This window comes from Microtus ochrogaster, chromosome 2 (assembly GCF_000317375.1).
Source record: "Microtus ochrogaster isolate Prairie Vole_2 chromosome 2, MicOch1.0, whole genome shotgun sequence".
Classification (NCBI taxonomy): Eukaryota; Metazoa; Chordata; class Mammalia; order Rodentia; family Cricetidae; genus Microtus; species Microtus ochrogaster.
The window spans coordinates 13,463,245-13,486,267 of NC_022010.1; the positions used below are offsets into that span (position 1 = coordinate 13,463,245).

Sequence of the window (23,023 nt, forward strand, 5' to 3'; positions counted from 1 at the left end):
TCCTTTCATCGCCTGATGAAGGTTAATATTCAGGAGGATGCCTATATGTTTTTCTTTGGGTTCTCCTTATTTAGCTTCTCTAGGATCACTAATTAATAGGCTTCTATCACAATGTTTCTACCCTGGTCTCCTTTTTAAAAAGATGTTTGTTTGTTTGGTTTTTTGAGACAGGGTTTCTCTGTATAACAGTCATAGCTGTCCTGGAACTAGCTCTGTAGACCAGGCTGGCCTCAAACTCACAGAGATCCACCTGCCTCTGTCTCCCAAGTGCTGGGATTAAAGGCATTATGCCACCATTCCGTAGATGCTATGTGCCACTGGAAATCCACGTCCGAGCTTTGAGTTATCAATATCATCAGTGAGTAAGCCGGCATTACGCAACATTTCAGTTACTTCAGTGATAATCTGCAGTTTGTCTTCTGGAGCTTTCAGCCAGTGATTAAAGGCCTGTGAAAGTTTGGTTCTCACCTGTTTACCTGGTAACTGAAGTAAGCACCTATAGGGTTCTAGAAGAATTCTTTCGGCTTTCTCTTGACTCTTCTCCATATTTTATAAATTTCAAAGCTGACGGTTCCACGATGATCTCAGACTTCAAGCCGCCGGTCTAAGACTAGCAGGACCCACATCAACTTCTCTCTTTATAATTCAGACCCCGGCTCTTCCCGAGGCCTCCTTGGAGCCCTCCCCCTACTTCACCACAGAAATCTCCGCCCTTCTTAGCAGCCAGGGATGCTTGGTGCAAGAAAATCCTCCATCCCTGTCCCACAATCAGTTTTTAGAACATTCTTCATCCCAAAGAGACCCATTTCACTAGAGGCTCTCAGTCCAAGCTCACGAGACCATTTCTTTTTTTTTTTTATTGATTTTATTGAGCTCTACATTTTTCTCTGCTTCCCTCCCTGCCTCTCCCCTCCCCCTCTTCAGCCCTCCCTCAAGGTCCCTATGCTCCCAATTTACTCAGGAGATCTTGTCTTTTTCTACTTTCCATGTAGATTAGATCTATGTAAGTCTCTTTTAATGTCCTCATTGTTGTCTAAATTCTTTGGGATTGTGGTTTGTAGGCTGGTTTTCTTTGCTCTATGTTTAAAAGCCAACTATGAGTGAGTACATGTGATATTTGTCTTTCTGTGTCTGGGTTACCTCACTCAAAATAATGTTTATCTCCATCCATTTTCCTGCATAATTCAAGCTGTCATTATTTTTTTTCTGCTGTGTAGTATTCCATTGTGTAAATGTACCACATTTTTCTTATCCATTCTTCAATCAAGGGGCATTTAGGTTGCTTCCAGGTTCTGGCTATGACAAACAAAGTTACTACGAACATAATTGAGCACATGTCCTTGTGGCACGATTGTGCATCCTTGGATATATACCCAAAAGTGGTAATAATGGATCTTGAGGAAAGTTGTTTCCTAATTTTCTGAGAAATCACCACACTGACATCCAAAGGGGTTATACCAGCTTGCATTCTCCAAGACCGTTTCTGTAACCGCTTTGGAAGTGGCTTTATGTCCTGGGTGCTGAGCAGAAAGGATACTGAAAAGGAAGCTCATGAGTTCAAATCCAGCCTGGGCTATACAACATGACAGAATCTGAGTTCAAAGCAATCCTGGGCTGCATAACAAGACAGTATTTCACTGCAATAGCAAAGTAGACTAGATCTCATGGAAAAGGGTGCAGGTTTTGGAAACCTGTCCTTGGCAGTGGGAGCAAGCTATGTAGAGACACGGCCTATAGGAATCAGGAGAAGCTGCAAACTTGGGGTGCAGTGGCAGAGCCCCGTGTAGATGAGCACACAGCAAAGCCCATGTACTCTCCTGCCATCACTTGTTTGTTTGTTTTTTTTGAGACAGGGTTTCTCTGTAGCTTTGGAGCCTGTCCCGGAACTCGCTCTGTAGATCAGGCTGGCCTCAAACTCACAAGGATCCACCTGCCTCTGCCTCCCGAGTGCTGGGATTCACCATGTCTGACTTCCTATCATCACTTTTACAAATTCTTTTTATTGCATTTTTACTTGTTTATTTTGTGTGTGTATGTATGTGTGCTTTCCTGTGTGTGTGTGTGTGTGTGTGTGTGTGTGTGTGTGTGTGTGTGTGTGTGTGTGAATGTGAAGGCAGAGGTAGGATGACGACCAGCTACAGGCAGTTCCCTCCCACCACCATGAGTTCCAAGGGCTGAACTCAGCCTCAGGCTCGGAAAGCATCCTCAGTGCCACCTCTGCAGGCCTGACAGTTCTTGCTTGCATTTTTCCGTGCTATTAGGTGCATCAAGGTTCAGAGCCATCCCACGGTTCCTGAAAGTGACTGGGCCCTGTTCCTGTTATTGTTTACTGTGTGCCGCTGTTCCTGGGGAGACATGAGTAAACGTCAACTTAGATATTGGTCTGCTCACTCCAGGTAGGGAACCGAAGTACAGGAACCACCCAGATCCAGCGTGGTGAGCCAGTGAGTTTATATCGGGGTTCCTTACAGGAGCAGAAACAACTCCATGACAGCTGCATCACTTAAGCCCACCCAAGCATGGGTGACAGTCTCGCTCATAAAAGCTTGAGCTCAGCACACAGCCTGCAGGCAGGTTGCAGCATCCTTCGCAGGTAGCTCAGCTGGTCTCTGCATCCTCCAGCAGCTCTGCTGCTCTCAGCCCCTTCTGACTCGGCACTCTTTACAGCTTACGTTCTCTCGGGGAGAGCAGGATTTAGTATTCCTGATGAGTCCCTGAGCTTAACCAGCTCCCGTTAGAACAACTGGTTGAGAGCCGGGTGGTGGTGGCGCACGCCTTTCATCCCAGCACCTGGGAGGCAGAGGCAGGCGGAATCCTGTGAGTTCAAGGCCAGCCTGGTCTACAAGAGTTAGTGCCAGGACAGGTTCCAAAGTTACAGGGAAGCCCTGTCTCGAAAAACCAAAAAAAAAAAAAAAAAAAGAACAACTTGTTGTGTGAGCTCCCTGTGAACATCATGTGTCATGTTTCTTCAGTTGATGGGAAACTTTAAACTGGAGAAAACCGCTCTACAACAGCGGTGGGGGGGGGTGGCTGTCCTGGCAGTCCTTGCTACATTAGACCCTCACCGTTCTACACTGCTGGTCACACAGAACTTCCTGCACAGAACTGCAGTGCCTATCCCGCTTTCTCTCCAATACGAAAACAGGCTCAGGGTCTCTTACCGGGGGCCACACAATGAATGGGATGTGGGCCTGGCTGGGTCACTCAAGCATTCAGAACCACCCATGCAAAACACTCTCTTCAAGCACAAGTGTCCACTCGCCTTTGCTGTTAACACAAGCAGACACTGTTGAACTCTGCTCACGGGATGTAGGTGTTGGCCCTAATACCTCTGTGTAACTAGAAATTTTGCCCCTGTGTTTCCTCCCTGCTCCCAAATATTCTCTGATAGATGACTAATTAATCAGTCCAGTTCCCCGTGGGCAGGCATGTAGGGTATTTCCAATCCCTTGCGATCATTGCTTTTTGTCAACCAGATCTTAGCTCCTTCCCATGAATCCACCAAGAGAAGAAATTCCTACCGGACCAAACAAAAAACAGAGCAAAACAAAAGCAACTTTGAAATCTGTATTCCAAATTCCCCTCCCAGGAGACTATCCCGTGAGACTAGCAGAGGCCATTTTCAATTCTGTGCTCGAGAATGGGTGGATGTGAGAAGACCTCTCTGGACCCTAAGCTCACTGCCCACTTTGATGGCTCAGATCAAACCACATGAACCCTTTCTATTCCTACCCAGATCCCCTGATCCTCATGCACCCTGTTCTCTTGTGGCTTACTCTTTCTCTTTCCCTTTTCCTAGCGGCCTTCCCAGTTAAGGCTGTCCAAAGCCATGTCAGCCCCATCACTGGGGTTTATTAATTTTGTTTTTGCAGTACTGGTGCAGGAACATGGGACCTCTTGCACACTGCTTAGTGCAAGTGCCCTGCCACTGAACTTCATCCCCAGCCCTGGTTTATTTATTGCACTTAATGCTGCCTAGCATCTTCATGTTTCCTGGTGGGTCTCCTGTCTGCTCTGCTCTGTCTGTTTTGCCCACTGCAGTACTCCTAGCACCCAGAATCACTCAGCATAGGTCATGTTCTAGTTAAGAGTTCCTATTGCTGTGATAAAACACCATGACCAAAAGCCACTTGGGAAGGGAAGGTTTTTTGTTTTTGTTGTTGTTGTGTGTGTATTTGTGTGTGTTTCTTTCTTTTTAAATATTTGTTTATTTACTTATTATGTATACAATATTCTGTCTGTGTGTATGCCTGAAGGCCAGAAGAGGGCACCAGACCTCACCACAGATGGTTGTGAGCCACCATGTGGTTGCCGGGAACTGAACTCAGGACCTTTGGAAGAACAGGCAATGCTCTTAACCGCTGAGCCATCTCTCCAGCCCTGTGTGTGTTTATTGAGACAGGGTTTCTCTGTAGCTTTGGAGCCTGTCCTGGAACTCGCTCTGTAGACCAGGCTGGCCTTGAACTCCCAGAAGCACCTGTCTTTGCCTTGAGTGCTGGGATTAAAGGCCTGCACCTCCACCGCCTGGCTTGAAGGAAAGTTAGGGCGGGAACCGAAGCAGAGGCCATAGAGGAACCCTGCTTGCTGGCTTGTTCTTTGTGTTTTGTTTAGTTTGCTTTTTTTTTTTCAAGACAGAGTTTCTCTGTAGCTTTGGAGCCTGTCGCTCTGTAGACCAGGCTGGCCTCAAACTCACAGAGATCCGCCTGCCTCTGCCTCCCAAGTGCTGGGATTAAAGGCGTGTGCCACCAGCACCCAGCTCAGCCTGCTTTTTCAGAGCACCCAGGATCATGTGGCACTGCCCGTAGTGGGCTAACCACCTACATCAGGAGACCAGTCTGATGGAGGCAATTCCTCGTAAGTTCGAGTTGGTTAAACTACCCAGCACTGCCCATAAACGACTTTATTATTTCCCATAGAATGTGCTCCCTTCTAATAGGTACAGTTTGCTTCCTACATATACTGTCTGGTTCCATCACTAGACTGTGTCTCTAGAAGAGCAGAGATTTTGACTGGGTCCTCTTGGTTTCTTAAGAGTCAGGGTCTGTATTGCCCAGGTTGGCCCTGAGCTCCTCAGCAGAAATGACTCCTTCCTCAGCATCCCCAGTATCGGGGACTATAGATGCATAAAGCTATGCCCAGATCTCAAATGCTTAGAACGGCAAACGGTGTGCAGTAGGAGCTCGACAAAGACTTGTGGATAGATCGCTAAGCGAAAGAATGAGGATCATAACCCCACCATATCGTCCAGGGCTGGCAGGCTGTGCCATCAAGGAAAAGAAGCCATTAAAGAGTATTTCTGTTCCTTGAATATGAGCTGTGGCCTGGTCCAAGTGCAGAGCATTGAGCCCTCAGGACCTAAAATCAGGTGGTTTGCAGCAGGTGCTGAAGTGAGTTCAGGTCCAGCCTGGGAGGTTCGACCCAGGAGACACCTATAGTCCCTTGCCACAGAAGCCCCGCCCCATTACAGAGGATCCGCCTACTCTAGCCTCACAAGGTGATCCACCCACCCTGGATGTCCCGCCTACTTCTCCTGGGGCTCCACCTCATAGGCGGTCCTCCAGCATCTTAATCAAGAGCTCCGTCCCATCCCTGAGGTCGGTCCCTATCCTCAGGATGTTCCGCCCACTTCCTCTGAAGCTCCGCCCCTAGCCGTGGTCTCTTCCCTCCCATTTCTTCGGAGGTCCCGCCCTGTTCTGGAGACTCCGCCCCGACCTTCTGAGGTGTCCCCCTCCCTCCACTTTCCCGAGGCCCCGCCCTACCCAGGATGCCCCTCCTACTTTCCCTTGAGGCTCCGCCCATCCCGGAGGCCTTGCGGGCGCCTGCCTCAGAGGCCCCGCCTCACTCAGGATGTCCCGCCCAGTTGCCTGAGGCCCCGCCCCCGGCGCCGCCCGCCCGTCAGCGGGCGGCGGGGCTGGGCTCCGACCTTGTAGCGGCGCAGCGCCTTCGGCGTGCGGAGAGGACGGGTGCGCGGTGAGGACACGGTGAGAGGCGGGCTCCTGCGTCCCGGCCGGCCACGGGGTGTCCCCCTCCCACGTCTCACCTGGTGGCAGGTAAGGGCCACCCCCAGCCCTGCGGCTCTCCGCATGGGGAAGCCGGCTGTTTTTGACCCTTCTGCGACGCTGTCCGTAGGTACCCTGTGAGGAGCGTTTAGAGGAGCCCCTGGAGGCCCGGGGTTCGGCACGGAGCTGGCGGCGACCTCTGAAGGGCTTGAACGCCAGGCCTAGCCTGGGCCAAGCCTTCCCTGCCGGCTAGCGGGCCTGTGAGGTCCCAGGGGCGCCTCCTCGCCGGCCTGCGTTAACTGAGATAGCTGCGAGCGCGGCTGACGCCTCCCTGCCCTCCGCCCCACCCCCTGGAGATGGGTGGCCTCCATGCCCCTGCTGCAGATGCGTGGGGACAGGTGTCAGAACCTGCTTGGTTTGCCACCAGGTTCCCTGAGGACACCTGGCATCGCCCGACGGAGTGCAAGTCCCAGCAGTGGGATGTGGTGGGGCCGAGCAAGGGCGGGAGTCGGGATGGAGCCATGTGGACCCAGCCTGGGTGTGTCCTGTTCTCCAGAGACCCCAGAGCAACTAGGGCAGTCAGTACCAGCCGAGAGCAGCGACCCGCCTCCCCGGGCCAGCAGAGTGAGGGGTGAATGGGAGCCACTTGAGCCGCCTGAGGCAGGACCTTTTCCCTGCAGTTCCTAATTACGCTGGGAGCGCCTTTCCTCCCCCGCCAACAGAGGATAAAGTCTGGGCTTCCCTCGCGCTCTAATGGGCTTGGTGGCTGTAAGCCTCCCAGGGCACCGGGTCGCGGAACTGGGAGGTATAGGTACCAGGGAAGACCCAAGACTGGTAACTTGTGGTGGTGATGGTAGCTGCTTCTCTCCTGGCTGTTCCTGACAACCATTGCCCACACTGACAGCTGGAGGCAATCTCTACTGGGAAGAAAAGGCCTTTCTACAAGACTGCCTGTGTCTTGGCATGGCGCTTAGTGGGAGAGTGCTTGCCTAGCAAGCCAGGCCTCGAGTTCTACACCCAGCACCAAAACAAAGCACCATCCTGGGGCGTGCTGGGCTCACTTGCCAGTCCCGTGCCATGCCTTAGCATTTGGGTCAAGGCAATGTGCCCTGTCTTCCTGGCCCCTACTGGCCCCTGAGCAAGGCCTGCTCTGCCTTTGGCCACCATCTTGCCCTTGTCTCTTGGGCCATGCATATCACCTGTGTGCCCACAGTTTGCCCTCCAGTTCCACCTAGCTGTGCGTCCTCGGAGTCCGGACGGATGGAGGATAGGCATGTGGTTCCCAGCAGCCTCCCTGTCCTCCCAGCTTCCAGCCTTCAGTGCTGTGGCTCTCTTCTCCACTCCGCTCTGTGGATTATTTAATGGCAGAGTAACCTGCCACCCTGCCCCCGCACCACCCCAGGTCTATAACCTGCTCTGCCCTGATTTGGACTCTGCTCCCTGGGGGCTTAGAGGAGATGGATGCAGCTCCCGGGAGAGAGGGTACCCTAGGTTCTGTGGTGCTCTGCCCGGGGTACCCCAGACGCTTCTACTTCCTCCTTCCCAGGCTTTTGTTTTTGCCTCCTGCTGAAGGGCTTCAGCTAGCCTGTGGTGCCGACATCTGGAGTGTTCTCTCCAGTGGACATGAGCACATGTAGCTCCCAGGTGGGCAGCTGGCTACCTCGGCTGTCGGATTGTCAGGAAGGAATCTCCACGGACTGACAGAGGTTAGCTGGCTAGCTTCTGGGCTTCCGGCTAGTCCTCTGTCTCACTCCTGGCTCCTTCCTAGGGGCCGTGGACCCCTGGTGCCCACCGCAGGAAGGCAGCAGCTGGATACCTGGCAGGCCCTGTGAGATCAGCCCTGGCCTGGCAGAAGGCCTGGGTGGCGCTGGGCCAGGAGCTTCCCTCCTTGGGCTCTGAGTGGAGCTCACCCACTCATGCTCTGCATTGCAGCAGACTGAGCCCAAGAGCTGCGTTGGCAGCTCGGACCAGGCAGGGATGGAGGAAGGCCTGGGCAAGGGTGCCTGCCTGTCTCATCCCTTCTCTCTGCACTAACCCCACTTGGCCCTGGCTCCCTTTGGAAAGGCAGATGCTGACTAATCAAGCCATAGCTCTGACACATACTCAAATCTGCCTGGCACTGATGGGGCCATCACCCTCCCTGCCCTCTCTGCATGCCAGATACACACCCCTCTTAGCAGCATTGGGGGCACATCCACCCGGGAGAGACTGCCATCAAGTATAGAGGTGTGGAGCACAGATTTTGGAGTTCTGCCTAGCTGTGTGACCTGAGGCAGGTCACTTGACCTCTCTGTGCCTCAGGTATCTAAACTAAAATTAGAATACATTTCATGGGAGTCTTGCATCAATGTATGGAAATTACTTAGAGCAGTGCCTTGCTCATGTTCCTGTCAGAGGATGCCAACTCATGATTGCCACCTCTGCTTCTTGACTGAGCCCTCCAGTGATGCCTACTATTTTCCTTAAAGGAACACATCCTGTTTGTGTCGGTTGCATTCAGAAGTTACTGCTTTGCTATTCACCAGCTGTGTGATCTTGGGCAAATTCTCAACTTCTCTGGGCCTCATTTTCTCAATGTGCTGCACAGAGAAGATGACGGTGCAAACCTCACAGAGTCATCTCGAGGATACTCTAACACATGCAGAGCAGGTGGTGGAGACTTGGCTCATTCCATAAGCATGCAATGCAATTGTTAGATGCCTGCTGCATGTCAGGTGTGCAGTGCACACAGGCGAGGACCCTGCTGCGGGAGTCCTTCACACAGGGGCTCCTGTCCTGCTTTGTTTTGGGCCCATGTTGACTGAGTGCCTTGAACAGGTGACTTTGTCTCCCCATGCCTCAGTTTCCCCAGTTGTAAATGGATACAGCCTCATGTATAAGGTTAGATCACACTACAGCTCAAAGTCAGTCCCCATGGTGTGGCCACCAGAACTATGGAGGAAAGGTACCACTCAGGTCGGGTCTCCTGTCACTCATTGCGGCCCCCTCTTAGGAAGATCTGATCAGGAGATAGTACTTGGGGTCACCCCCAGTCTGTCCTAAACCTACCTTAAACAAACACCTGAGGCCACAAGACCCACACCCCAGAGTCCCTGAAGATCCAGGCCCTCCAGCCTCAGTGAGTCCTCAGGGGCTCTGTGGGAGGAACTCGAGCGGCGTGGCGTAAACAGCAAAATCCAGAGAAAGACAAGGGGGTCTAGGCGAGGAGTGAGGGCCAACCTAGGCTGGATGTGAGGACTCTGGAAACTTCCAAGCAGACACAAAGGCCTCTGGGTTGCCATGGAACCTGAGAAGGGAAAGCTGAGTCGAGATACAGCGTGCGCAGCTCTCAGCAGTGGCTAGTGTGTGCCAGCCGTGCCAGGCCTGGTGCCCACGCACTAGACTTCACCACCACCTGTGCAAACGCAACGGTCGAGACTGGCCATCTGTTGAGCTCTGCTAATCTCAGTGGTGACAAAGTCCTCCAGGGGATCCTCATCCCCACCCGCCTTCACTGCCCAAGTCCTTACCTTCAACTACAAGGGGCTCTGGCCTTCTGTTGCACCTGTCCAACATGCCTTCCCCCATAAACCCTTGGGGCAATTCCTCTCTCCCTCTGTCTCTCTCTGTTTCTCTGTTTCTACGTGTGTGTGCACACGCACACACACTGGACATTACCAGGGCCTCATACATAAGCAAGAACCCTATCTCTGAGTTGATCTAAACTTTCTTTTCTCTTTTATTTTTGATACTAGGTCTTACTGAGTTGCCCAGGCTAGCCCTGAACTTGCGATTCTCCTGCCTCAGCTTCCCTAGTAGCTAGAATTACAGGCCTACGCCACCAAGCCCGGCTCCCTCTCCTCTTCTGAGTCTTGTTCAAATGTCACCCCCCCCCCTGTTTACATCTCTCTCTCTGTCACACACCTTTATTATTATTCAGCACCAGTCGTCTTCGTTTTATTTACTTGTATTTTATGTGTATGGCTATTTTGCCGATATGTATGTGCATTCAGTGTCCACGGAGGCCACAGGAGGATGTTGGAGCCTCTGGAACTTGAATTATAGACAGTTTTGAGTTACCATGTGGGTGGTAGGAATCAAAGCTGGGTCCTCTGGAAGAGCAGCCAGTGCACCCAACCTCTGCGCCATCTCTCCAGCCCTTCAGTCCCTTTTAAATCTCCCTCCTGTAGTGGCAGGTCGTTTTCATAGGGCAGGGATCCTTGTGGTTGGTCTTGATTTTTGTGTTTCTCTTTGTGGTAGTGGTGGCGGTGGATGTGTGTGCATGCATGTGTGTGCACGTGCATGTGTGCTTCCAAGGTTGATGTGTCTTCCTCCATTGCTCTCCACATTTTAAAAAATACATTTATGTCTGTATGAGTTTATTGTGCACTACATGCATGCAGGAGCCTGTGGAGTCTAAAAGGGAGAAGATCCCTTGGAGCTGGAGACACAGGTGGTTGTGAACCACCTGATGTGGGTCTGGGTCCTCGGCAAGAGCATCGTTAACAACTGCTCTTAACAGTGGGCATCTCTCTAGCCCTCCACCTTGTGTCAATTCTGCCTGGTCAGTAAGCTCCAGGGACCCACTGTCTCTAGCACAGCTCCCCACCCCACCCTGGGGACTACAGAAGAGTGTGTCCCTCTGTGTCTGGCTTGTGTGGGCCCTGCATTTAACTCAGATCCCCACACTCACACAATTGCTTTGCCCGCTGAGACACCCCCCTAGGTGCCATTTTTCTGATTTGCTTTTTAAATGAGGGTGTGTATGTCTCTGTAATCAAGGATAGCCTTAAACCCAATCTCAGTGCAGTCCCCTGCCTCGGTTTCTGAAGTGGAGTGTGGGAATTATGGGCCTGAGCCACCATGCCTGAACTCAAATTTTTTTTTTTTTTTTGATTTTTTCGAGACAGGGTTTCTCTGTAGCTTTGGAGCCTGTCCTGGAACTCCCTTGGTAGACCAGGCTGGCCTCTGCCTCCCGAGTGCTGGGATTACCCACCGTGGCCCAATTTTTTTTTTTTTTCAAGACAGGGTTTCTCTGTAGCTTTGGAGCCTGCCCTGGAATTCACTCTGTAGACCAGGCTGACCTCAAACTCACAGAGATCACCTGCCTCTGCCTCCCAAGTGCTAGGACTAAAGGCGTGTGCCACCACCGCCTAGCAACCTGGTTAAATTTTTGCTCATTCTCAATCCCAAACACAAAGAACAGGCTTACAACGCTTACAACAGATGCTAAATAGACATTCCTTGCACGAGAAAAACTTCCAGCACCCCAGGACATCTCTGCTCACCAGACTGGCTTGGGATTCTGCAGCCTGGGAACACACTCACACCTCTTGCCCTGATCTTTGTGTTGCCCAGCAGAAGATGATGGCCTTGCCCCGGTGAGCTACAGCCTGCTCCCATCACCCACCAGCCAGCAGGATGCGACTGTGGAAGGCGGTGGTAGTGACGCTGGCCTTCGTGAGCATGGACGTCGGTGTGACCACGGCCATCTATGCCTTCAGTCACCTGGACCGCAGCCTGCTGGAAGACATCCGACACTTTAACATCTTCGACTCGGTGCTGGACCTCTGGGCTGCCTGCCTGTATCGCAGCTGCCTGCTGCTGGGGGCGACCATCGGTGTGGCCAAGAACAGCGCTCTGGGGCCACGGCGCCTGCGGGCCTCGTGGCTCGTCATCACCCTCGTGTGCCTCTTCGTGGGCATCTATGCCATGGCCAAACTGCTGCTCTTCTCAGAGGTGCGCAGGCCCATTCGGGACCCGTGGTTCTGGGCGCTCTTCGTGTGGACCTATATCTCGCTGGCCGCCTCCTTTCTGCTATGGGGGCTGCTCTCTACTGTGCGGCCGGACGCTGAGGCCCTGGAGCCCGGGACTGAGGGCTTCCATGGGGAGGGTGGGGCCCCTGCTGAGCAGGCATCCGGGGCCACACTACAGAAGCTGCTGTCGTACACCAAGCCTGATGTGGCCTTCCTAGTTGCCGCCTCCTTCTTCCTCATCGTTGCAGCTCTGGGTAAGTGGGGTCTTGGATCTGGCCCACCCTGAGCAGCACCTCAGGCTGCTCAGCAACCTCTTTTCCCCCACCAACGTGCTATTACTTAGGTGGTTCATATCTCCCAGAGATCCAGAAAGAATGGGTATGGGATCTTACCTCGTCATCTCAGCACTTGAGAGGTTGAGGCAGGGGGATTGTTGAGAGTTTGTGGCCAGCCTGGGCAAATAGTAGGATCCTGTTTCAAAAATACAAAGAAAATAAGAAGAAAACAACAATAACAGTAACCAAACCCCTCCCCTACCAGTCCCCACCACCCTCCATCACCTCCCACCCAAAAAAAAAACCTAGCTGGGCAGTGGTGGTGCACACCATCGAACCCAGCACTTGGGAGGCAGAGGCAGGTGGGTCTCTGAGTTCAAGGTCAGCCTGGTCTACAAAGCAAGTTCCAGGACAGCCAGAGCTGCACAGAAAATCCCTGTCTCAAAAAAACAACAACAACAAAAAAAAACAATAGCAGCAACAACAACAAAACAAAGATATGGAAAGGCAGAAACTGTGCCATGTGCTTCTACCCGATTGCCCTGTTGTCCTGCCCATGGCTAACCACAGGTTATTAGAGGCTCCCACGTGGACAGGAGACCACTGATTCCCTCACCCGTGTGTACATGCATATGTGCTCATGTGTGGACATAGAGGTCAGAGGTCAACCTGAGTATTGGCCTCAGCAGCCGTCATCTGATTTTTGAGACAGGGTCTTTCACTGAACCTGGAGCTCACTGATTGGCTAGAGGAGCTGGCATTATCGCAGGGATCCTCCTGTCTCTGCCTCCCCAGCAGCGGGATTATTGTTATCGCTACATGCTGCCTTGGCCAGCTTTTGCACATGGGGAGCATCTCCCCAAGCCCTAGTCCCCTCTGATGCTTTTGGTGTTTCCCAGAATAACTCCCAGCATACAGACTGCACTGCCTCCCCACCCCTGCACATTGTTTGCTTGGGTTTTGGTCCCCCCCCCCCACTTAATGGCTTCTAGACATTTCTTCCAACGGGACCTCATTATTTTCTTCAGCTGAATAGAATTCTACAGTGTGGAGGCTGTAGCATGCATAGATTTTTTGCCCCCATCTGCCTCCTGTTGTATGAACTTGTCTCATGTGCCTAGATAGAACTGAAGGGTGAAGTGTGTCTTGATTTGAAAGTGAACTGCCTGGTGCTGTAGGTCTGGTCCTCTGCCCCAGCGTGGGCAGGAAGGAGGTATTACAAGGTTGCACCGTGTCCCAGGTGGGGGCGATCATACAAGCTTTTGAGGAGCTGTAAAATTCAAAGTATACGTCCCCATGATATTGGGGTCAATGAGCTAAGAAGATAAAACGCCCCAGACAGATCCACGCACACGGGAAGCACACTGACCTTGAGTGACCGAGCATCAGGCTGACCTTTCCTGTTGACCTTTCTTCTGCACTTGCATCACAGCCCCGGCTTCTCTCGGGCGCCATCTTGGGTTCTTCTGACTGGCCTTTGTGTGCCCTTCAGTCACTGTTGGTGATATTGCCAGCTCTGACTCACTCCAGGTCCTGATCCCTGGCACCAGATGTCACTCCATTACCTTGTCCCTGTGCCCACGGTGGACCTGTGGCTTGCTGTGACATGCCCCGGGGGTACAGCTGTCCTACAGTGCCACTGAGTTCTGGCAGCCTTCAGGGTTCCATTAGGCCAAGGGCTCAGTCCGAGTCAGGCTCCAGCAGGACCGATTCTGACGAGCTGAGCCTGTTTCTCACCCTGCTGTGGGATGTGGGGACAAGCAGGGCACCTGGCCAGGTGCAGGGTAGGAGCGAGGCACCGTGAACACAGTCTGCGCTGACCCTTTCTGTACCCTCATGGCCTACACACAAAAAGAAAAGCCCCCAGCCACCAAGTGGGGAAGTGTTCAATGCACCCCGCCTCTCTGTTTCATCTGTTTGAGACGGGTTCTCACTGTATAACCCTGGCTGTCCTAGAACTCTGTAGACCAGGTTGGTTTTGAACTCACTGAGATAGAATCCACCTTCCTCTGCCTCTCAGGTGCTGAGATTAAAGGCATGCGCCACCACCGCCTGGCTTTTTTAAATCACATTTTTATTTATTCATTTGGGGAAGGGGGCTGGTTTAGTGCATGTTGTGCCCTGTGAGTGGAGCTCAGAGGACCACTTAAGAGAGAGGCAGTTCTCTCCTTCCACCGTGTAGGTCCTGGGATCAAACTCAGGTTGTCAGGCTTGGTGGCAAGAACTTTACCCACTGATCCATCTCACCAGCCCAGGATTCTTTTCTGTTTGTTTTCGAGTTTATTTTCTTTGTGTCCGTGGCACCTGTGTGGGCACATGTGGAGGCCAGAGGTAGGCATTAGCTGTCTTCCTCAGTCGCCCTCCACATTATCTCTTGAGGCAGGGTCTCTCATTGAACTTGGAGTTCACCGGTCCAGCTGGGCTCGCTGGCCAGCGAGCTTCAGGATCAGCCTGCCTCTGCCTCCCCAGTGCTGGAGTCGCAGGCGTCTGCCACCAAGCTCAGCTGTTCATGTGGGTGCCGGGGTCGGACCTCGGATTCTCGCGCTTGCATGATAAGCACTTCACCCACTCATTAGCTCTTGTTTATTTGTTGTTTTCACACAGGACCTCATGTGTCCCAGGCTGGCCTTGAACTCCTGATCTTCTGCCTCCACTTCCCAAGTGGAGACTATAGGCATGTGCTATACCATACCTGCTTATTTTTGCTATTTGAGACAGGGTCTTATGTCACTGAGGCTGACCCTCCACTTCTAATCCTCCTGCCTCAGCTCCCAAGCACTGTAAATCAGGATTCTTCCATTGAGTTTCTTGGCATCTCAACTAACTGTATAGAAATGTGGGCACGCGATGAGCATGTAACTGCTGGGCGCTCCAGTCACCGCCTCTGTAGAAAGAAGTCATTTCCACAAATAGCAAGAACAAAAATACCAAAGCCATAAGAACACCGGGTGACATTTGGGACTTGGAGGAGATGAGGGAGCAGATGTCTGAGGTAAGATGTGTTCTAGGCAGAGGGTTAGTGTGCACAGGTCCTGAAACAGAAGGCACCTGGTTGTTAACATGGCAGCCAAGGCTGCGAGGCTGGAGCAGAGAGAGCTGGGGTGTAGTAATTGGTGCGGCAGGGTCGCACCCCGGCCGCCTCCGGCTAGCTTTACCCGAAATAATTACACGGATACTGTATTCTTTTAAGCACTGCTTGGCCCATCTATCTAGCCTCTTCTAGGCTAACTCTCGCACCTGGACTAGCCCATTTCCAATCATATGTGTCGCACCTTAAGGTGCGCTTACTGGGAAGATTCTAGCCTACATCCATCCTGGGTCGGAGCTTCATTGCATGTGCCTCAGAGAGCAGAGCTCTCGCCTCTGCCCGCAAGGGTGGAGCATCGTGTCTCTCTGAGGCATCTGCCCCTGAGAGGAGAGCTGTCGAGTCTGACCTCACTTCCTCTTCCTCCCAGCATTCTGCTCCTCCCACCTACGTTCTAACCTATCAGGTCAAGCAGCTTCTTTATTTAATTAACCAATGACCTTCCTCCATCACTGGGGCAGAAACCATGAGCCATTGCAAGGACCTTGGCTCTTTCTTGCTCTAGGTGAGTTGGGAATAAATGGACTGTGTTGAGAGGGACACGATCTGAGTGAATTTTATAGTGGGGAGCAATCCCTGGGACACCAGGCAAGATGGGCAACTCGGAGCAGAGTGGGATCTGCCTAGGCAGCAACAGCAGTCAGATTTGAGAAATTAAGCCCGGTGTAGAATTTGGAGTGTCCATGATGCTTACAGATTTCCTCAGAAGGGTTTGCAGTATACCCCCAGCACTCAGGACCACACAGCCCATCATCATCGGAGCTCACTGATGGTTTCTTCCCTATGAGTAAACTGAGGCAGAGCTGCAGCTGTTAAAATCCAGCTGTGGCTGGAGACCCCATCTAGCTAGAGCCAGATAGCCTGCTCGAGGCTCCTGCTTCATGTCCAGCAGAGGGCGCCAGAGCCGCACCGAAGGGCAAGGTAAAGTTCTGTAAGACCCTACCTTGTGTCGAGCCTCAAGCCTGGCTCAGCCTGTGCACAGAGCTTCAGGGAAGCAGGCGTTTTAGCACAGCATTAATCTGACAGCCTTGGAGCTTGTCAGGGCTGGAGTAGCCAAGAGCAGGGCATTCCTAGTGCTAAAAATTAAAGGTGCTGCCAGGTTTGGTGTCTGGTGAGGGTTGCTGTCTGCATCCAAGGTGAGCAAGGCTGTGCCCTTGGAGAGAGGCACTGTGTCCCCCAGCAGCTACAGGAAAGGAAGGGCAGGGCTTTGAAACGCTCATCCCAGCTTCCGAGTAAAACATACCTCAAAGCCCCACCTCTTACATATGTGATCTATAACATGAATGAACTTGGGTTGAATCTCAGCCATTCTCCTTCCTTGCTCTGGGACCAACTGAGTCAGCTGGTTGAAGATCAGGAAGCCTGTGGGTGAGGAATCACCCTGCCAGCTGCAGAGCTCCACCCCTCAGAGGGGAGGGACCGGCACGGTCTGGAGTCAGAATAGCAAGGTCTTCCTGGTTCTAGAAGGTAGACTCTCCACCCAGATGAATGAAATCACCTTTGGCATCCTCTCAGCTGATGATGAGCTGTGTGGAATGGGTGATGGCAGGACCTGTGACGGGCCCTACTCTGGAGGGAGTGAGGTGGCTTCATGTGCTCCATGCCCAGGTGTCGTCGACGTCAGCTCGGGCCATGTAGATGGGTCACAGTGTTTTCTATGAAAGGGGGTGGCTGTTAGTTTTCTTCTCTGGGTCGAACTTGGCTCGCCATTGAGAGTACAGCCCGTCATGGGGGAAGTCATGGTGCAGGCACATGAGGCAGCCGGTCACATGGCATCCACAGTCTGTAAGCAGAGATGAACGCTGGTGCTCGGCTTCTCTGTTTTATTCAGTCATGGAATACTGGAGCCCACATTTATGGTGTGTCTTCCCACCACAGCTAGTCCTGTCTAGAAACTCCTTCACAGCCATGCCCATGATAATTAAATCCCATCGAGTTGACAGATTAACCACTGTAGGGGCGAGCAGGCACTGGCAGAATAGACCATGGGTTGGATGAGCAACCTGTGTGCTCCCCCTGAGCCCGTCCTGTCTCCCCCAGGTGAGACCTTCCTGCCCTACTACACAGGCCGGGCCATCGACAGCATTGTGATCCAGAAGAGCATGGACCAGTTCAGCACAGCTGTCGTTGTCGTTTGCCTGCTGGCCATTGGCAGGTAGCCACCCAACCCAGGAGGGAGGGCAGCAGGGTGCAGGAGCAGCTCAGCACCTTGGCAGTGTCCCAGAGTAGCTTTGAACCCTTTGGTTGGGCCACACCTTAAAGCCACGCTCTCTTGTCTCTGAAGATGGCACCAGTTCCTAGGGATATGCTTTCCCTCCCTGGCTGGTTTGAGCATATGTAGGCCAAAGGACTAGCTTCCTATGCTGTTCTAGAAGGATCTGCTGACAGTGTTGAGTCCCTCACCCTTGCTAAGGGACTTACTGGGGATTGAGGGGGTCTAGACTCCAACGCCATCCCCTACAGAGTGGCCTGTCCTCTCTCCTTTGGGGGAGGGTCAGTGGGTGGTGGCTGCTGCCTGCCGGAAGGACACCGGCTATACCGTCTCTCATCTGCAATCAGCTCATTGGCCGCAGGTATTCGGGGCGGCATTTTCACCCTCGTATTTGCCAGACTGAACATTCGCCTCCGGAACTGTCTTTTCCGCTCCCTGGTGTCACAGGAGACAAGCTTCTTTGATGAGAACCGCACAGGTTGGTCCCTCCTGGGGACTTTGGGTGTCCAGGGAGAGCTAGCTTTTTGTGGGACCCAACAGCAGCATGGCTTGTTCTGCTAGCCCTTCCTATGGTCCAATTCACGGTGGAGCCCTGGGGTGTTAAACCACCTGTGGAAGTTTTGGGGTGAGCTGTGGTTACCACAGGACCCTGACCAGGCCACTTAAGGTCTCTGCTGTGGCAAGGCCTCTCAATGGGTGCCAGTTCAATCTGAGAGTGGCCTGCAGATAGGAGGAGCCCAGGTGGGGCAAGGAACAAGAGACCAACCCAGTCCTGTCCCTTGAGGCCTGTTCCCCACCCCGTCAGCACACCTGATGGCTGTTGCAAGGCCCCTGGCCCAGTACTCCACATTGTGTGAGACACCTGCTATGTGTTCCTCTCCAAGCTCAGTTGGCTATTTCTAAGGCAGGCATGGAGGGTGTTTACTGATTCTTGCCAGCAACTGCTGGCAGAAATAAGTTTGAAATCTCTCTGTGATGAGTGTGTGGTACCAAGCTGGCCCTTCTTAGCTGACATTCAGCTGCTGTTCCCACTCAGAGAGGCAAGATGTTGCAACCGTATGTGGTGGCCTACACCTGTGATTCTGTTAAGGCCAGCCTGGGCTACTGGCATCAAACAAAACAAAGAAAAAAATGGTACTAGGGGCTGGGTCTGGCTCCCTAGCCTTCCAGAAGTGCCCTCTATCAGTCCCAGAAAGCATGGCAGGAAAGATGTGATTCACACTGCCCATCTCAGAAGCCCCTTAGCGTCCCCTGTGCCCACCCTGGCAGCTCTGGGCTTTCTTGCCGCAGAGGGCTGAGCAGCCTGTGTTCCAGGGGACCTCATCTCCCGCCTGACCTCCGACACCACCATGGTCAGCGACTTGGTCTCCCAGAACATCAACATCTTCCTGAGGAACACGGTCAAGGTCACAGGCGTGGTGGTCTTCATGTTCAGCCTGTCCTGGCAGCTTTCCCTGGTCACCTTCATGGGCTTCCCCATCATCATGATGGTGTCCAACATCTATGGCAAGTACTACAAGGTAGGCGCCACCCGATCCCTAGGCAGTACCTGTGTCTGCTTCAAGAGCCTTGGGGGCTAGGCAAAGCTGTTGGGAAGTAGTATGCGTTCATTTGTGCCTTCATTTGGCCATCGGGCATTTCCTGAGCGCCAACTGTGTCCAGCACTGAGAAGCAGTGAAGTAGGCCCCACCTTCAGAGCTCATGTCAAGTGACAGCTGGCCTCAGGTCATGGTAATTGCAGCAGTGGTATCAGCCGGGCATGGTGGCTCACACCTGCAATCCCAGCACTTGGACTTGAGGACCCCCACTCCAAAGCCTCCAAAGCAGAGTGAGGCAGGTGGCTGCCAGGACCTGAGGAGAGCGGGCTGTCTCAGGATTGCACACACGGGGCTCTGTGGTAGAGTGTGGCTGTTGGGTAGGTGATGGGATGCAGAGAAGTGACAGGTGATGAGTGCAGAGGTTGACTCTGGGTTTCAAGGGGAATGATGACTTGGGCCTTGCTTGTAATCTAGTATGAGGCCTCTGCAGTCTGCTCTGCCACTGCCTGTTAACTGGGCTCACTCTCCCTGGCTCCTAGATTTGTGGGAGCTCCAGAGCTGAGTTCAGACATGCAAGTCTAGGCCCCTAGACAGGCTCAGGCACCGCTGGGGAAGGGACTCAAGAGCAGGAGCTCCAGGCCAGCTAGTGGGTCTCTGTTCCTGGCTCTGGGACTCTCCCCTGTGCAAACACGTTTCCTTCAACCTCCAGCCTTGGAAAAGGCCATCTCTCCTCAGCTCTGGTCATGGATTCCCCACTAGTTTCTCACTGAGGGGAAAAGTAAAAGGTTGGGATGGAGCCTGTTCCCTTCCCTGTCCCTGCCCTCACTTTGCTGCAGTATTGCTGGCCTCAATCTGCCCACCTCAGGCACCACCTCCAAGTGGGTGGAGCCTTGAAGAAATTAGCCATCTAAAAAATACGACCCAGCCCTCAGAAAGGGCACCCCAAGAGCTCCACTGAGGTCTGCTCTCGGAGTCTGCCCTATCAGAAGGAAGTGGGGCTGGGGCAGGCAGTTGGGATGGAGGTGGGTCCAGGAGGGTATCGAGACTGTCCTGCCCATTCCTATCCACAGAGGCTCTCCAAGGAGGTCCAGAGTGCCCTGGCCAGAGCCAGCACCACAGCCGAGGAAACCATCAGCGCCATGAAGACCGTGCGCAGCTTCGCCAATGAGGAAGAGGAGGCGGAGGTGTTCCTTCGCAAACTGCAGCAGGTGTACAAGTTGAACAGGAAGGAGGCGGCGGCCTACATGTCCTATGTCTGGGGCAGCGGGGTACGTGTGGTCAGATGCCAGGGGTGAGGGGATGGGCATCCAGATAGGGAGCCCTGCTTGGGTAATAGTCTGGGTCCCCACACGAGGGTGTCAAACCATCTGAGAGTCTTTCCTGGAAAGACCACAGTGGCCTTCAGAGGCCTCCCGTTTCTGTGTGCAGTGGCAGGCAGGGAGACCTTGCTTCCCCAGTCTAGCTATGGCCCAACCTAGGTTTCAGCCGTTTTGTCCCTGTCTCAGTAGCCTAGGAGGTGGGAACTGGGCCAGCCCAGGAGTGGTGGGGGCAGGGAGGTGCAGTTTCATGGGAGGAAGGAGCTAGAGGAGTACAGGGGAGCCAGGAGGCAGGGACTATTCAAACGACACTACCTGAGACACCTAAAAATGCCAGTCAAGCAAAAAAGAAGGGACAAGCTCGGCCAGCTGCCAAGTCTTTCTGCCAATTCTTGCACAGTAGGGCTCTTGGGGTGGGGAAGGGTTGCTAGGGATCCTGGGTAGGTTGTGGGTTGTCTCATCTCCCAGACCTCCTTTCCCCAAAGACTATAGCAGGGGGTCCCCAAGATTGCCCTTCAGGAGCCTAGTTAAGGGAACAAAAAGTTCTCACTGTCCAGCCTCTGCCTGGCTGCTGTGTGACCTTAATTGGTGCACCAACTTCTCTGATCCATGCTCTTTGCAATGAAGACTGCCTGGCCCAGCAGAGGAACTTGAGGGTGGCATATGCCAGCCAGAGCCTTACAAAGAAAGCCTTGTTCTGCTGCCAAGCCCACAGCCTGCTCCAGTCAGGGGCCTTTGTAGGGGTTGCTGGTGGGGGGTGGGGGTGGGGTTATGAGTGACAGGTAGGACAATGAAGTTTTCCATTTGTGGCAGAGTCTACAGAGCCCTTAAGGCTGCCTTCCAGCACCCAGTGAGATGGCTTAGTGGGAAAAGACACTTGTCACCAAGTCCAGTGACTTGAGTTCCAAAAGAAGCTACTCTCCTGTTCCCACTCACAAGGTTGGGGGCACAGTAGAGGGCAGGGCTCTGGGCAGCTAAGGCCTGGGAACATAACCCAGGGCCTCTCCCTCTGTGCAGCTCACACTCCTGGTGGTCCAGGTCAGTATCCTCTACTACGGGGGCCACCTTGTCATCTCGGGGCAGATGAGCAGCGGCAACCTCATCGCCTTCATCATCTATGAGTTTGTCCTGGGAGACTGCATGGAGGTGAGGGGCAGCCAGGGGAGGGGAGGGTGCGCAGTGCAACAGGTTTGGATTTATATCGGGTGGGTGTGTTTCTAGTTAACAGAATGAGTGCATGCAAAATTGCACTCAGACCCATCTCAAACAAGGTGCTTATGATATACCAATGCTAGAGAAACAAGCTCTGAACTGAGACATGTGATGTCACTGTTGGAACACACGGGCATAGCGAGTGTGTACTGTGTAATGACATCACTGTGTGAACACACGGGCATAGTATGTACCATGTGCTCACACTGTCTTCACAGCAATCGTGTGCTTTGTTGGTGTGAACTTATGTCCCCAAGGTGGACACTGTTACAGCACCTAAGGGACTGAGCACAAGACCAGGCAGGCATCCTCCGCTCAAACTGCCACCACTTCTTGCTGTGTGAGGTGGGCATTCTCTGTTCTTCTGAGAGAAGCTACCTCATTGCCAACAGGTGCTCAGAGAAGAGCCCTGCTGTTACAGCTGTGCTTATAACGGTGCGTTTGCAGCCAGAGAGATGGATGCAGAGTATTCATTAGAACCCGTGTAAAAGTCAAAGTAGGGCCAAGGCTATGGCTCCCTTGGTAGAGCGCTTGCTGAGCATGGGTAATTCTAGGTTCTATCCCCAGCCCTGAATCAAGGAGGCTTGCTGGTGTGGGCCTCACCATAGCCCTGGAGGGGTAGAAGCAGGTTAGGTCTGGGGCCTTTGACTTGAGTGGGAGGCAAAGTGGGGAACTAACAGTTGACAGCTTGGGCATCAACTCAGAGTCTCCAGCACTGCAACTGGGATATCTCTGAGACTCTTTGCTATCACCAGCGTTGGGGAGCCCAGGCTGGCCATACCATGACTATCCCTTTATAGACTTTCTTTCCCTCCCCAATGCCTTGACATGGTGGACATATCTTTAATACTGGCAGCAGAGACAGATGGGTCTCTGTGAGCCTCAGGACAGCCTGGCCAAATTGTAAAATCCTGTCTGAAAGAATCCTCTTCAACCACATATTGGGTTGTTTGAGACCAGCCTGGGCTACATGAGGCCCTGGAAACACAATTGCCAGACTGGTGCACGTCTTTAATCTTAGCATTTGGGAGACAGAGACTGGCAGATCTCTGGGAGTTCAAGGTCAGCCTGGGCTACATAGCAAATTCCAGAACAGTCAGGCATACATAAACCCTGACTTTAAAAAAAAAGAAAGAAAAGACTTGATTCTCACTCTGCCATGCTTACTAAATACACCCTCTGCATGGCATGCAGCATCCAGCATGGTGGCAGTAGAATCAACAAGACCAGCCCAGGGCCCTGGGTCCTAATGCTGGGTCACCGGGGCATCACTTTTTCGTACCACCTTCATTTTTTCATGATCACTGTCTGCTGTACCAGCAGGTGGCATTTGGGGGTCCCCTGCATCTCCTCCAAAGCTGCAGTTCTGTCCTGGGACTCCCCACACCCCGTCACTGGTGGGTGTCAGGAACAGACTTGTCAGTGGGACCAGGGTGTATGTCTTTCTTGCAGTCTGTGGGCTCCGTCTACAGTGGCCTGATGCAGGGAGTTGGGGCCGCTGAGAAGGTGTTCGAGTTCATCGACCGGCAGCCAACCATGGTGCATGACGGGAGCTTGGCTCCTGACCACTTAGAGGGCCGGGTGGACTTTGAAAACGTCACCTTCACTTACCGCACTAGGCCCCACACACAGGTCCTTCAGGTAAGAGCGA

General features: G+C 53.0%; 1 protein-coding gene across 1 annotated transcript in view; it reads left to right on the plus strand.

Moving 5' to 3' along the window:
• The first annotated feature begins 5,895 nt into the window (after positions 1-5,895).
• Positions 5,896-23,023, plus strand: part of Abcb9 (ATP binding cassette subfamily B member 9) — a 34,627-nt gene continuing 17,499 nt past the window's right edge. Inside the window, exons 1-8 of the mRNA XM_005344393.3 lie at positions 5,896-6,050; positions 11,340-11,988; positions 17,135-17,249; positions 17,654-17,784; positions 18,621-18,826; positions 19,915-20,112; positions 21,178-21,306; positions 22,825-23,013. Of these exons, the coding sequence (XP_005344450.1) occupies positions 11,400-11,988; positions 17,135-17,249; positions 17,654-17,784; positions 18,621-18,826; positions 19,915-20,112; positions 21,178-21,306; positions 22,825-23,013 (1,557 nt within the window). The 5' untranslated portion in view covers positions 5,896-6,050; positions 11,340-11,399. The remainder of the gene's footprint in view (positions 6,051-11,339; positions 11,989-17,134; positions 17,250-17,653; positions 17,785-18,620; positions 18,827-19,914; positions 20,113-21,177; positions 21,307-22,824; positions 23,014-23,023) is intronic.